The 15,113-nt window shown below is 33.6% G+C and overlaps 1 protein-coding gene across 7 annotated transcripts in view; it reads right to left on the bottom strand.

The window, feature by feature from the left end:
- Window positions 1–15,113, bottom strand: part of SCEL (sciellin) — a 154,116-nt gene that overhangs the window by 60,053 nt on the left and 78,950 nt on the right. For all 7 annotated transcript variants that reach the window (XM_031958526.1, XM_031958531.1, XM_031958528.1 and 4 more), the window contains 2 exons: window positions 3,263–3,343; window positions 1,647–1,700 (listed from right to left, as the gene is read on the bottom strand). In XM_031958526.1, coding sequence (XP_031814386.1) covers window positions 1,647–1,700; window positions 3,263–3,343 — 135 coding nt within the window. The remainder of the gene's footprint in view (window positions 1–1,646; window positions 1,701–3,262; window positions 3,344–15,113) is intronic.

Below are 15,113 nucleotides of genomic sequence, written 5' to 3'. Positions count from 1 at the left end.
CACACTACTCCATTGTTATTTTTCCTTACTTTAAATTCTACTAGCTAACCTCTAAATTGTTGGATCTTTCTGTGTCAGCTGGGAAAAATGAAACACAGAAGCTCTATAAATCTTATCCTTGTTCTTTATGACTGTGCTGATATTTATTCTGACAAGATTGCCAAGATATCTCTATATCCCTCTATTTCTCTCTCTGTCTTTGTCACTCTCTCTCTCTCTAACTCTCTTTCTGTCTGTCTCCCTGCATCTTTCTGTCTTGCTGTTTCTGTATGTGTGTGTGTGAGACACATCTGTCTCAAAATAAAATTGGGCAGGTAGGAGACATGATGGAGTAAGTCCCAAAACTAGAGTCAAGAAAATTCATCCTCCTAAGTTCAAATCTGGTCTCAGAAACTTATTAGCTATAGAACCCTGGGCGAGTCACTTAACCCTATTTGTCTCAGTTTCATCAACTGTAAAAAAGAAGGAAATAGCAATGTCTTTGACAAAAAAAGCTCAAAGGGAATCCCAAAAAGTGGGACATGACTGAAACAACTAAACCACAACATAGATCATGATGGAGCACTCAGTGGTTAATTAAGCATAATAATAATTGTATTTAGAGTAAAGAAATAGAAGAGAATAAAGAGTATGTAGCAGAGTACCTGAACCTACAGACTAATTGGTAAATTGGGGCCAGATCATGAAATTATAGATTTAGATACTAGAAAAGCCAGTCTCCTTACTGGAGAAGAAAACTAAAACAGACAAGTTAGGTGATTTGTCTCAGGCCACACAGCTAATAAGCATCTAAGATGGGATTTGAACCCAAACCTTCCTTATTACAAATTCAAAACCCTACCCCATGGGAGATCTTGAAAACTTAGTCAATAAATATAAACTTTTTTCTGTAAGCAATGGAGGCCTTAGAAAGATTCTAAAAAGGGCAATGACATGGTTAAAGCTTTACTTCAGGGAGAGTAATCAGGTAGGTATGTAGAGTGGATTGTAGCAAGCCAGGCAAAAGACAATGTGAGCTTTGGATAGTGAAATGGAGTAAACATTGAAACAAAATTCTTTCTCTGACTCTCTCTCTCTCTCTCTCTCTCTCTCTCTCTCTGTGCTAAATTCCACGTAAACTACCCATCATCCTTCTATTAAGACAAAATTATCTGAGGAAAAAAATGTAATAAAATTGAATAGCTCACACCTTTGAAAAATTATTTATAATTTAGTTTACATTCAAAAAGAAGGTTTAGGGTGGCACCTAAGTCTCATGAATGAGGGTTCATAAATTGTGTCTCAGTTGGTCATTTTATTAATTTTATTTCAATTGTATTTGAGTGGCCAATCTTGTTTGGATGTCTATATATATCTATACTTTGTTTGGAATCTGGTTCAGAAACAACATGCTGAAGTTAATTAAGTCTAAAGATGAAAGTTTCTGCTTGGATTTAAAGTTGTGGGAATAGTTTTCTAAAAAAGAAATTATTGAAGCCGTGGTAGTGGCTGAAGTCACAAAAGGAAAGTGTTTAGAAAAAGTAACACAAGTATAATTAGCAGCTATTTAAGGTCAAAATAGAAACTCTTAAAGTAACAGGTTAAACATGCTTTTACTAAACATCAAAAAAAAGAAAAAAAAAACTAATGGGTTCCAAGGATCTTACCCTTTGTCATGTCTACTAGTATCCACTCTGATGATGTCATCCAGACCTTGGTTTCTTTAAATGAAGTAAAATCAGAATTGATCAGCAATAGATAGGTCACCATATGATTGAACTAAAATCATTCATTTGTTTTCAACACATTAAAATGGTTTTATTCAGGAATGATTCAGCAAAATAGAACAAATCATTCAGCTTATATTGCAAATCATTTCAATTCTCTGGATCTTAGTTTCAATTATCTGGGTTTTTTGTATGACAAGAGAGTTGAGTAAGATGATCTCAAAGGCACCTTCTAGATCTAAAATCCAAATGACCACATCAATTCTATACTTCCAATGAAGGCCAGCTCTTGTGCTTCTCTGTGGCCCAGCAGTGACCTCTAGCTTCTTAAAAACTTCAGAAGACAAAGATAAGTTTTAATAAGTGGAATGACTTCATCCAAAGTAGAGAGAATCCATGAGTTAACTGAAATGAATATTTAAAATTCCCACCAACAGGCTTGAATTTTGCTAATCTCATATGTTTATTTTAAGTCATTTGAGGTGTTTCTGATCACAGCAATTCTTAAAATCATAAAATCATAGCAATGAATTCCCAAATCAATGAAATCATAGATCCATTTGAATATTTGAGTATATATGGAAGCATGAAGGAATTGCAATTTGTGTCACTTGAAGGAATGACACTGATAACATCATAGCTTTTTTGAAATATCAAATCATGAATTCTATACCAGACCTCCTATTGTAGTAGTTATAACTAGATTTTAGAACTGCCATCTAGTGCTCATTGAAATAATACCACTATTATCAAAACTTACATTAAAAAACATGGTATTAAACAGATTTCATATACAAATAAGTATAGAATTATGGATACAAGATTTTATGCTGAAGCTAAAGAACATTTAATTAAATATGCAAACAATGCAGTTTGCCTGTCTGTGCCTTCAAATGGAAAAGGGTGAATCTATATCAATAATTCAATAAAACCCTACCAGAAAAAAATTGAGAAAAGTTTTGCTTTGTCAAAATGAGTTTATATTTCAAGTACTATTAAAGCATAAAATGGGAATTGGTAAAGTTAAAATGTAGATTTCAGGTTTTTCTTAACAACTTATGATAAAAGATGTTTGCTTGGCCTCCTTATATTTTCTTACTGATTTTCAAAAAAAAAAATTCAACAATCATTTTTGCTCCAGAGGCTATTTCTTAATTATAAAAACATCATTTCTTTTACACGTTCTTAAATTATCTTGCTGTGATTAAAGTGATTTCAAATGTGCATGTTATTATAATTTCATTTTAAATAAATTGGTGAAGGAATGGATATCTTAAAATAGTTAATGAAGTTAGAACAAGTCATATGAAATGTAATTTCTTCCATATGAAAGCAAATTCACTGATCTATGGATATGGTAGGTTATCCCCTACAAAATAGACCAGGCAAATTCCCAGGATGCTAGGGCCACCAAGTGGGGTTTCTAGGGGCAGCAGAATAGTTAACAGATTATGTTCTGGTGGGAAATTAGAGGATGCTTTCACTAGATGACATAGTCTGGTTTGAATGAAGCAGTGTCGTATTTAGCAGTTAGCATGGTATACCAATTACCTTACCTATTATCCTGTCGTGCCTGTGGAGGTGATGGAACTGGAGAATAAGGTCTTGGAAGTGTTGGTGGCAGAGCACTTGGTTCCCTTTAAAACAAACCAAAACAATGATTTCATTATGAAAAAATAATTATTTTCTAAGGCCATGGACTATATGGCATGGAAATATAACCCATAATCCAGTGAAATTCACAGCATATATGATTATCAGCTATTTTTATTATTATCTGAACTAGCATGATATATAATTACATAGCTACAGCAGATGGGCATGGATATACTTTATCTTCAATAGGAAAAAGAGTCATTAAGAGCACATGGATTATATATGACATGGAGGGACACAGGTATTAGTCTATAGAGTATAAGCTTTTGCATTTTACAGATAACACTGGCTTTACCTATAGATGACTTATAGAGTATTGAAGTACTTAGGTGATAATTTAAGGAACATCAAGGCTTTCTTGACTCTTCATATCACCATCCCCAGCAGGAATGGGAAGAGTATCTGAACCACCATTAAGTATTTATGTCCTTGGGTTAGAACATGGCCTTATTTTTAAAAAGCAAGTGCTTCTGAGTGGAGTGTTTACTAAAAGGCCATTTCCAACTTTTAACACTTTGAAGTGAATCCAACAATACCTCAAGCGTCTGGCATATAGAAGGTGCTTAATAAAATCATATTGATTGATGGATTTAGTTTATCAATAAAACTTCAGAATATATAAGCTAACTGATAAGGGGATATGGAGGGTAACCAGGAGTGGGAAAGGTAATCTTTTAATGCCAGAAATTCCTAAAGGGAGAAGATGAACAAAAGCCTGATTAAGATGATGAGACAGTATGGTGACCTACTTTGCCTACTTTACAGTTTTAGTGTAAGGTGTAAAAGGATTTATTCCAAATCTTCATCTGCTAAATCTTTACTATTTTAAATAGGCTACATTCTCCACAAAGTGATCTTAAACACTGATGTGTAGGAAGAGGGAAAATCCCAGAGAAAAGGATAATATGGGGAGGGACTTGGGAAAATGGCCTTGGAATGGGTCCAAGAATGCCCAGGATAGAGAATGTATAGAGTTGAAGGGGAGCGGGGGGACGGGAAAGAAAGGTTGATGGAGAAGTGAAATTTTATTCAGCACTAGGATGCATTTTCACCCCTGCTGGGACAGAGGCCAGTCAATGCCAGGTTTATTTCAACCCACCTCAAAGGGGCCTTCATTTCCATCTATGTGCTGACAACCACAGATGACAAAACTGAGGAAGTCCAGAGCCAACTGCGAGGGCTCATTTATGCCCTGCCAAGAACACAACAAGCTGCCAAGCATGGGTGATTTAAATGCAAAAGCAAAGAAGGAAGCTGTAGCTCTGAATGTTTTTGAGAGACAGGAAGAGAGAGGTGCTCGTGGAGAATGTTCCTTGCAGACAAATGCTTTGAGGATCCTTTGTGAACATCAACTTCCCCACAAGAAAGATCCAGGGAGCTCTCTCTAGAATTATAGCTTCTTGGATAGAGTTGTGCAGAAATCTGAATAAAGAGAACTGAGGTTGTTTTTTTTTTTTTATCATGTTTAGAAACAAAAGCCTTGCTTGAAAATAAACTCAAAAATTATGCCTTAGAGAGATGACCATTTTGATGAAAATGCTTCCTAATCATTTATTTTAAGCTTTTGAAAGATCTTGTCTGTGACCATGATGTCAAGAGATACATACGTATATAAAATGGTTAATTTGATACCGGAAATTCTTTTGTTATTTACCTCATCAGAGAACTGAATGGATTAAAAGAGACATGACTAGATCTCTACTAAGGAATGACTCCTGTAGTGATCAGTTCTTAATCATGTGGCTGTTTAGTTGGTTCAGTCATCTCTTACTCTTTATGACCCATTTGGTGCTTTATTCACTGTGTCATCTAGCTTCTCATGTTTTTGTCATGATCATCTCTAATATTCAGCCAAAAAGGAGTATTTTTCCCATCAGATTAATATACTGTCAAAGATCTGCCTATCTATCAATATATAACATATCTAGGAACATTTATTTGATTGATAGACATTTTATAGTATTTAAAAATCCATTTATTTAAAAAAGAGGCTATATTGAACAAACCACCTACTATCTGATCATTATGTCAAGTACTATGAGATATGTAAAAGAAGAAAAAAAACAAAGTCTTGAGTTTCAAGGAATTTGAAGTTGAAAAACAAAACATTATAATATATGTAAAATACTTATGAACTATAATATATTACAATGTGATATAAAATAAACTATAATAAGCTTATAAACTTGTAATAGACATATAAACTATAATAAGACTAAGTTAGCTAAGTGCCAATATTATATAAATATCATATAAGTCAAAGGAGTGATCAATATGTGTTGATCACTCACTCTCTTCTGGATATACTTGCTTTTTTAAGTTTTTGTGACACTATGCTCTTCCTGCTCCTTTGATAAACTATAATCTAAGCCAGGGCATCTAGGTGACCCAGTGGCTTCACTGCAATCAAGAAGTCCTGAGTTCAAATCCTGCCTCAAACACTTAATAGCTGTATGACCCTGGACAAGTCATTTAATCTTATTTGCCTCAGATTCTTCATCTGTAAAATGAGCTGGAGAAGGAAATGGCAAAAGTATCTTTGCCAAGAAAACCCCAGATGTGGATAGTCAAACTGAACTGAAATAATGAAATAACAATAGTGATCTATGCTATTACTATTAATGCTTCTCATTGATTTCTTTGCCTGGTACTTGGGATGAGGAACAGGGGGAGGAAATCAGCATAGTAGAAAGGGATTGTAGGTGGATGCACGTGCATGCATACACACACACACACACACACACACACACACACAGCTCAACTTCAGATGAGAAGAAGAAGGTTTAGAGGAGCTCTCCAATGCTCTCATCTGCTAGATGAAAAAATCTCTGCCCCTGAAATAGGGAAAGAAGAAATTTTTCTTAAAGAAAGGTATAATAAAGACTATTCTTTTTCAGTTTTCTATAAAGAATTAATGTAAGTTTTTATGGTAAGATTTTTGGCCCACCAATAATATTATCTCATAATAATAATTTAATTCTCATGGAAATAGTGTTTCCTGTAGTAATGTTTCAACTAGCATCACGATTTTTCAGAACTAGCTAATGATATTAAATAGAAAATGCCTTTATAGCAAATATTAAGAATTCCTAGTCTCCATGTTGGATTACTTGGAGGTTTTCAGATTGGAAAAATAGTCACTGGCTGCTAAATTATTTTAAGGATTTTTGACAAGTTGGCACAAAAAGTCGTCTGTTATTCAACAATCTCATAATTATAAGTCCTTTTGGAAACCTAGCAGGCAGGCAGGATCACTTGTCATCAGAGGCAGGGTTTCTTTTTTTATAATCAAACTATATTAAGAATTTTCCCAATCTGCAGATCAACCGTTATTTTGCCTTGTTCAAGCAGAAATCAGAGAAATTCAGTTCTTTCCATCTGTTGAGTTCTTCTCAGAAAGGCCAATAAACTAAAGTTCAAAATATCAGAAGAGACATTGCCCCTTTTTATTAAATAGTGAGGACAAAAACCTGTATCATCAGCTGAACACCAAAGTTCTATATATTTCTACGTGGAAAACAGTTTTTGTTCACTAAAGTGATGTGAGGAGTTGTTGAGGTATTACATGAAAGGAAGGAAAATTTTAAAAGCACCAGATTTTTAAAAAACATGTTACAGTTGAATAAAAACAGTGCTGATAGTTAATAGTTAATAGACCTGTGTTTCAGACAGTTATTTGACAAATTTGCTATCACTTCTCTCCTCAATTTCCTCATCTAAAAATGAAGTAATATTTCTCTAGTTACTTTTCAATTCTTAAATTTAATGATTCTGTTTCTAAGCTGGGAACTTCATTTATTATGCCTACAGAACTAAAGAGAAATGTTCTCAATACCAACATGTTTTGGCATATTAATTTGGTGATTCTGGGTCATCTTCCATGCACAAAATTATTTTAAGATGTACAACCAAAATGCACATTTTTGTAAACACTAAAATAATTATTTCAAAAGTTAATTAATAATCTATGAATATGGGAAAACATGAATACAAAACTCACTATTCCAGTCTCCACTTTTACTTATACATTTTACCTTAGCATCTTTTTATTTATTAAACATTATAAGTTAATGCAAAATAGATTTCAGTTGAACAAATGAAATATAGATATTTTATTCATTATATTATTAGATTTATAAATAAACTGGTAGCCAAAGGGTTAACAGTGTTTAAGTAATATGGAAATGGTTAGTTGGTTTTGTGGTGGGGTTTTTTAAAGCATCATTTATGGTTTACAGTCAAAAATAGCTGCAGAGCAAGGTTGTCATGGCAACTCACAAATCCATCAAGCATTTTTCTTTTAATTATCCACCAATCAGCTAACTGGAAAGGAAAGGAAGAGGAGGAGGAGAACATGTGAAATAAATAAGGAAAAAAGGAATTAAGATGAGTATAAAGATAATTTAGTTAAGGAATTATTGTAATTTTATTGGATTCTTAGGATGTTGTGGTGAAAATGATTATTAGAAACATTTTTTTCCTTACATTTTGGCCATTATTCTAGAAATAATTGTATGTTTCTCTATTTTTTTAAAATAATTGATTGACCACAGTAATTTTTTTTTGAGTATGTAGTGTTAAGGGGTTTTGGTTACCGGTCATCTACCCACCATCTGAAGCTTGAGTAGCAGGTTTATTTTGACTTAATGGGATAGAGGGAAGAGAGAAAAAGTACAAAACATTTTTTGTGCTAAGGACTTCTGAGGGCAGGAATGGGAGAATGGAAGGTTGATTTGAATGACAATTGGTGATTATAGTTTTAGAGAATTCAAGGAACTTCTCCAAGTTGCATCCCTGATTTTCCCTTCAGATTTCTTTAGGATGCTTCAAAAGCTTCTCCACCTTGAAAGCTCACTGCTTCTCTACATTTCATACGCTGGAAATATTTCTCTCTCTACTCTCACTGTCTGGTCCCTCCCAGAACCTCTAAGGAAAACATCTATGTTTTCATTCTTCTTCAGGATAAAATCCTGACTCATCTTCTGAACTTCCTCTAAAACAGTCCCCATGCCAAACGTCTTCATTCCCCTCTTTTATATATTATCTAGAATGTAAGCTCCCTGAGGATAAGGATTGTCTTTCTTTTTTCTTATACTCCGATTTTTGGCACTCATCACTTACTTGATAAAAACTTGTTGATTTGATTTGGGACCCCTAAAATCTTAATCTAAGAGATTTTTGAGGCGGGAGGGACATTCAAAGATTAGAACATTTACCTACAACTGTACAGTTCCTATAAATCAGAGGGAAGACTCCAATCCAGGTTTTCTTATCTTCAAGCTCAGCTCCTTATCCATTTTGCCTTGCTGATCTTCTGTATGTTATGTTCTGATATAAACAATGACTATATTATTACCTTTCCTAAAAGAAATTAACTATGTTTTACTGATTCTTCTGAACTTTCTAAGAAACTGGATCTCCTTTTCTAAGAGGAACATCTTGAAGATGTCCCTCTCTAACTTTCATTTTATGCCATCTCCCTCTACTAAAATGAGAGCATGGACGGGCTTATTTTTGTATTTGTATTCCTTGCACTTAATTATAGCCCCTTGCACATAGGAAATTTAGGAGACAATAATTAAAAATTGCTTTTTTTCAAGAACTAATTTATGTATTACACTGATTCAATTCTTTAATTCTTTTATAGTTCTACATGTTAATAACCAAATATCAGTGGTAGACTGAAATGTGTCCATAACTTAGTAGATAAGACTTAGAGAATTGACTGAGGCTCTGCAAAGTGAGTGACTTGAATACATTCACATTGAAGGTGGTCAGAAGCTGGAAATGAAATCCAAATCTTCCTGATTAGCTCTAGCAATCTTATCCACTGTTCAAATAAGAATGAAATTTTTCTGAAAGAATTTCTAAGCCTATCCTATCTTCTTGGATGATTATTTACCTAGAAAATGCATTGCAATAAAGAGTTTTAGCATTCATAGCATTAGTCTTGAAATAGCTCCATGGTTTCATTGACAATAATTTAGATGAACATCAGCAAACTTCAGCAGAGAGAGGCCCATGAAATTGGCATTTTAAAAGTGCTGTATTAGCAATCATGGGTGATAATTTAAACACACAACCCAAAGAATAATTATCAAATAGAAATACTGAAAACAGGATATATAGTATCCTCAGGAAAATTAATTGCCAAATAACTGATAATACTAATAATTGTAAATTCAGGAGAGGAAGAGATAATAATTTGCTGAGAAAACTATGTAAGAAAGAGTGAAATTTGAGCCAAAATTTTAAATCGGTAGGAATTCCATAGTGGGAGAGCACAGTTAAGAAGGGGAAAGGAATCACCTAAGTAGATTCATTTGACTAGGTTAGAATCAAGTATATGATAGGACAACCTAAAAAAAATTATAACTAATAACTAAATGTTAAATTATTAATTATTAAATAACAACTGTTAAGTCTTCAGCATGAGCAATTATACCTCAAAAAATATTAAACACTAAAAATCAGAATTTGATTTATCATTTTGTTGATTTCCAAACTTAAAAAAAGCAATAGAGAAAAATACTAATAATATAAATTAAAATTAAAAGTATGTCATGCAATTCCTCTCCTCCCCCTGTCTTGAGAGACACTTATTAAACATTTACCAGCACATCACCAGTTAGAAAACTTGTGTATAGCATGTCAAGCTAGGATGGTTATTTGGGACGTCATATACCAAGGTACAGAGTTGATTCCTAAAGGCACTGAAAATTGTTGAAAAATAGAGCAACAAAATGAATGATGTAATTTTAGAAAGATTAATTTGGCAACACTTTATAAAATGGATTTGATTGGGGTGACTATGAATATCAATAAATAGGTCATTGCAGTAATTTAATGTATAAGATGATAGAAGTCTTAATTTAAGTCACTGACAGAAATGTAAAGGAAGGGACAAATGAATAGAGAAGAAATAAGGAAAGCAGGTGTATTCTGCATATTAAATGATTAATATGGAAGGAAGAAAGTAAATGGTGAGAAGGGGCAGGGGGCCCCTTAGTGAAAATGCTAAATTGGAGGTTTATTTCTTTTTTAAAGATAATGGAGACCTGCATGGTATGAAGTCCAAAAGACAAAAATTTTAAGTTGACCAGAAAGTTAATTTCTAAAATCTGGCTTCCTAAAAACAAATTACTGCTAATAGCTTTTACTTTTGAAAGAAAAAATCTTCTTTAGTATTTTCCTACCAACATTCACAAAATATTTCAAATTTTCAGCATTTTTTGAAAAATCTCTTTATTAACCATCAGCATAACAAGAAGCATTAAAAAGTAAGAAAGATAAGTTGTAGTTTCCAAGATTCTCCAAGGAAAAACACTTTTAAAACCAAGTCTAATAGTCTTGTATTAGTACAATTCTCTCATTTTCAGCAGGTAAATTTGTTTTAGTGTTGTTCTCCTTACACAGAAATATTTTAGAGAACCTACTAAATGAAGCATCCATGTCTCTAAAAAAGGAATGAATATTTAAATTGATTGATCCACACTGATAGAAACCTTTTGTCTTTAGCTCCAGTGTTATGGACATGAGCCAGTATGCAGAAGGAGAATTACAATTCATCTCCTTCCTTCAGTTGAATCACACTAATAAACCATAAATTTTCAGGGCAAACAGCCAAATGAAGTCTGTTTTCTACAGGCGTATCTCAACTAGCTCAACTGAATTGGGAACAATAATGAATAGACAAATAAAATAAGAAGTGATTTTGGAAGCAAATGGTCACTATGAAGGGTAATTGTCAGCTATTTCTATTAGGTTAAGACTTGATGTATAATGAAATACTAAGGGTAAAAAAAAAGTTGAACTTCAGAATTCCTAAGTTTTCTTCTCATTTTTTTCCACTTAAGAAAGATCCCAACAAAACCACAGACAAAACATAAATCAGTTTTCCCTCCCCAAATTCAACCTGCTCTTCCTCCTAACTTCTTTATTTCTGTTGAGGATATTATCATTTTTCCAGTCATCTAATTTGCAACCTCACTATCATCCATGACTATTCCTTCCTATGTTCTCCCCACATCCAACCATTTACCAAGTCTTGTCAATTCTAATTTTACAACACATATCATTAATCTATTTTTCTATAATTGAATAGTCATCATAGAAGGGTGAGTTGGGAGAGGAAGGGGATGAGTTGTCCTTGCATATCTTTTCATTCAAGTTTTGTTTGATTTTTATTATTTTGTTACTTTAAAAAAAATGGTGTGTAGTTCTTTCCATTTATAAACTACTGTTTATTTATACCATGATACAGATGAATGAAATTATAATAGCAGATACTAACTTATTTAGGAATTATTCAGTTAGATCAAGCTGGGAATTATGAACCCAACAAACAATCAGATGTTCAAACCAGAATATTGTTTATTTTGTACTCATTACCACTCTCACTCCCACTATCTCCAAAAGGATAGAACTAATAAACCATTCCATAGGGCAAGCAATTTGGAGGAGGAGGATTTATCTCATCTCTTTCATGAAAGCCTTGTATAGTTGAATAATTAATATGGGAATTCTCATTGTGGACATTGGACATCCCAGATAACTGCTGCTTGTGACTTCAAGAACATTTCAATAGGGAAGGATAGATGAGATGGGGGAAGAGGGTATGGTATCTGTGGTGTCAAGGACAACAATGATTAGTGCCAAGTAAATTTAACTATACATAAAAGAACAAAAAAAGATAGAAAGTCATGGAAATATTTACATTTACTGACCCAAAGTAAATTAAACAAAGCTGGGGAAACATTGTATATGATAAATACTATGATATAAATGGAAAGGATCAAAAGCAATTTTGAAATATTGAAAAGAACAAGCTGGGCCTTGAAGAAGATATATAAAAAGGTATCTCCCAACTCCTTTGTAGGGAGAAAAAAGGAATGATGTTCCTATTTTTTTTCCTGTTCTTCTATCTTTAAAAAACAATTCTTTGTTACAAGAGATGGCCACAGGGAAAGTTATAGAGAGAAAATCTAGGAAACCTTAAATTATAGCAACAAAACACTATTTTAAAAAATATTAGATTGACATTTCCTAAGGTAATATTAGACCATTATACCTTCAGCTCAGAAACTGCCTTTTCAGTTCTCTCTTTTCTCTCAAATGAAGTCATTCATGCACTCATTCAGCAGGTGCTTACTGAATCTACTGTTTTCAAGGTATTATGCTAGTCATTGTGAAAAATAAAGATGACCAGGACACAGTCCCTATTCTGTTAAGAGAAAACAATCCTACACATCCAAACATTACATAAAATGTAATACATAGCATAAAAGACAAATGAACAGGGTACTGTAAGAGACTGGAGAGGAATCTCACCATATGGTAGTGGATGGGGACTTGGGGGGGAAGAAATATGGTTCATAGAAGAATTACTTTAATTCTTCAAGTGATATCTTGAAGGATGGATAGTCTTTTAATACATGGAGTTAAAGGAAAGGGAATGGAAGAGCATGAACAGAAGAAAGGAGACAAAACAATATAAAGTGTATTTAGACAACAAAATATGATCCAATTTGGCAAGACAATAGGGTATATTCAATGACTAAAGGAAGACAGAAATCCAGGAAGGAAGGTTAGGACCAGGTTCTGAAGGCTCTTGAAAGGTAGGCTAAGAAGATAGTACTAGTTTTTGCACAACATCATATCAGGGAAAGCTATTAAAAGTGGGGGATAGAGATATAATAGAAAACTATTTCACTAGCTCAAGAGTGAGATAATTAAAGTCTAAACTAGGATGGTGGTAATAAGAATAGAAAAGAGGAAAATAAAACTGACAAAAAGAATCTAGGTATCTAGGGTATCTAGGGTGATGAAACAGTCAAAGATAACATGGAATTTACAAGTTCAGGAGAACATGGTGCCATTTAAACAAGGGATAAAACCTCTATACTCAGCATACAGATAGCTAAATGGCACAATATATGGAACACTGGGCCTGGAAAATGTACATTCACTCTCTAACTAGCTGTGTGATTCTGGGCAAGTCACTTAACTTAAGTTTTCTCAGTTGTAAGATGGGATAACAATAACAATAATACCTACTTCCCAGATTATTCCCAGGTAACATTTGTAAGGTCTAAGTTTTCAGCATTCATTTTTGTAAAACTTTGTGTTTTATTTTTTTTTCCCTTCCACTTTTAACTCTCCCCCTTCCAAACAATCTAATATGGGTTAAATGTGTGCTATTTGATTAGGAAATATTAAATAAAATAAAAATATAATATGACAGATAATTTAAATTTGTAATTTTCTAAATCAATATGTGGCCACAAGAGTACTTTTTTGATATCAGTGGTTCAGAATTAGGATAAACCATTTCCTATAGTAGGGCATAATATTTATAGAAGAGATCAACTTTCCCCTCCCTCCTTTTTCATCCTATTACACTGGGTATAATGACTGCTCTCTCTTGGATTTCTAGCAATCTCTTTTTTCATTTCCCCAAGGCCAATGGTGGCTGTATACTCATGAAAGGGTGGATCCAGACATGGATGTAAAAACATATGTTTATCTAAATGAGCCTGAATCTGGCCCTCAAGATCCTGCTTGTTTCTTTAGTTTCATGCTTTGTTTTGTTTTGCTTTTTCAATCTTGTTTCCACTGTTCCAGGTCAAGAAACAGTGAACCTGAAAGAATGATCTTTTCTGTCTTGGCAGCTATCTGCTAAGAACATGAGCTCACCAGCTTCTCTGAGTCAATGTTGTTGACTCACTGGGAAGTTCTATTACTTTTCACAGGAGAAGTGGATCACTGCTAAGATGGTGCTGCAATTGAAGACTCTGAAAACCCAAGCCATGTCCTGTCTCTGCAACTGTCTCTGAACTGTTCTCTATATAAATAACTATTTTTCCAGTCAGATTGTAAATTCCTTGAAGGCAAGGATTTCTTTATATTTATATCAATCCATTGTCCAGCACAGTGTTTTGATGATAGTAATTTATAGTCTTGAGGACAGCATTTAACAAATGTTTGCTGAATCGATGCTGAAGTGATTGTCAGGGATAATAAGGTGCCCTCTATTTGGCCTATATTTTAAATTGTTATATAATATAGTGCATGCTATTTTACCCATTGTAGACCAGAAACAATTGATTACCAGAAACTTTTGATGAATCTAATAACTTCCTAGTGTTGAATTTCACTTTCTGCCTTTATTATCTGTTTTTCAATTTTTCCAGGTCAGTGGTTGACTGTGATGACTGGGAAGCATTAGTCAGGTTTTTGTATTTAATTTCAATGTTGCACACTTTCTTCCTGGATCATTGCCTTATTGTGGCAGGATGGCTTGCGTAGCTCAATGAAACTATGAGCTCTACCATGCAAGCTCTACCACCCAACATGGATAGGTCTTAGTGGAGACAAAAAAAAAAAAATGATCCACTGGAGAAGGAAATGGCAAACTGCTCCAGCATCTTTGCAAGAAAACTCCCCGGGCAGTATTAAATGATAAAAGAGATGATATCAGAAGATGAATCCTTCAGTTCAGAAGGCATCCGACAAACTATTGAGGAAGAATGAAAGACAATTACAAGTAGCTTCAGAAAAAAATGAAGCAGCTGGGCCAAAGGTAAAAAGAAGCTCAGCTGCACATGAGTTTAATGAAAGAAGGAAAGTTGAATGCTGTAAGATTGCATAGGAATGCTAAACTGAATGTGGTCAAATAAAAGATGGAAAGATTAAACATCAACATGATGTTTACAATGAACTTGAATAGATGGGAATGAATGAATATAATTC

This window comes from Sarcophilus harrisii, chromosome 3 (assembly GCF_902635505.1).
Source record: "Sarcophilus harrisii chromosome 3, mSarHar1.11, whole genome shotgun sequence".
NCBI classification, from domain to species: Eukaryota; Metazoa; Chordata; class Mammalia; order Dasyuromorphia; family Dasyuridae; genus Sarcophilus; species Sarcophilus harrisii.
This window is presented reverse-complemented; position numbering and strand designations above follow the sequence as displayed.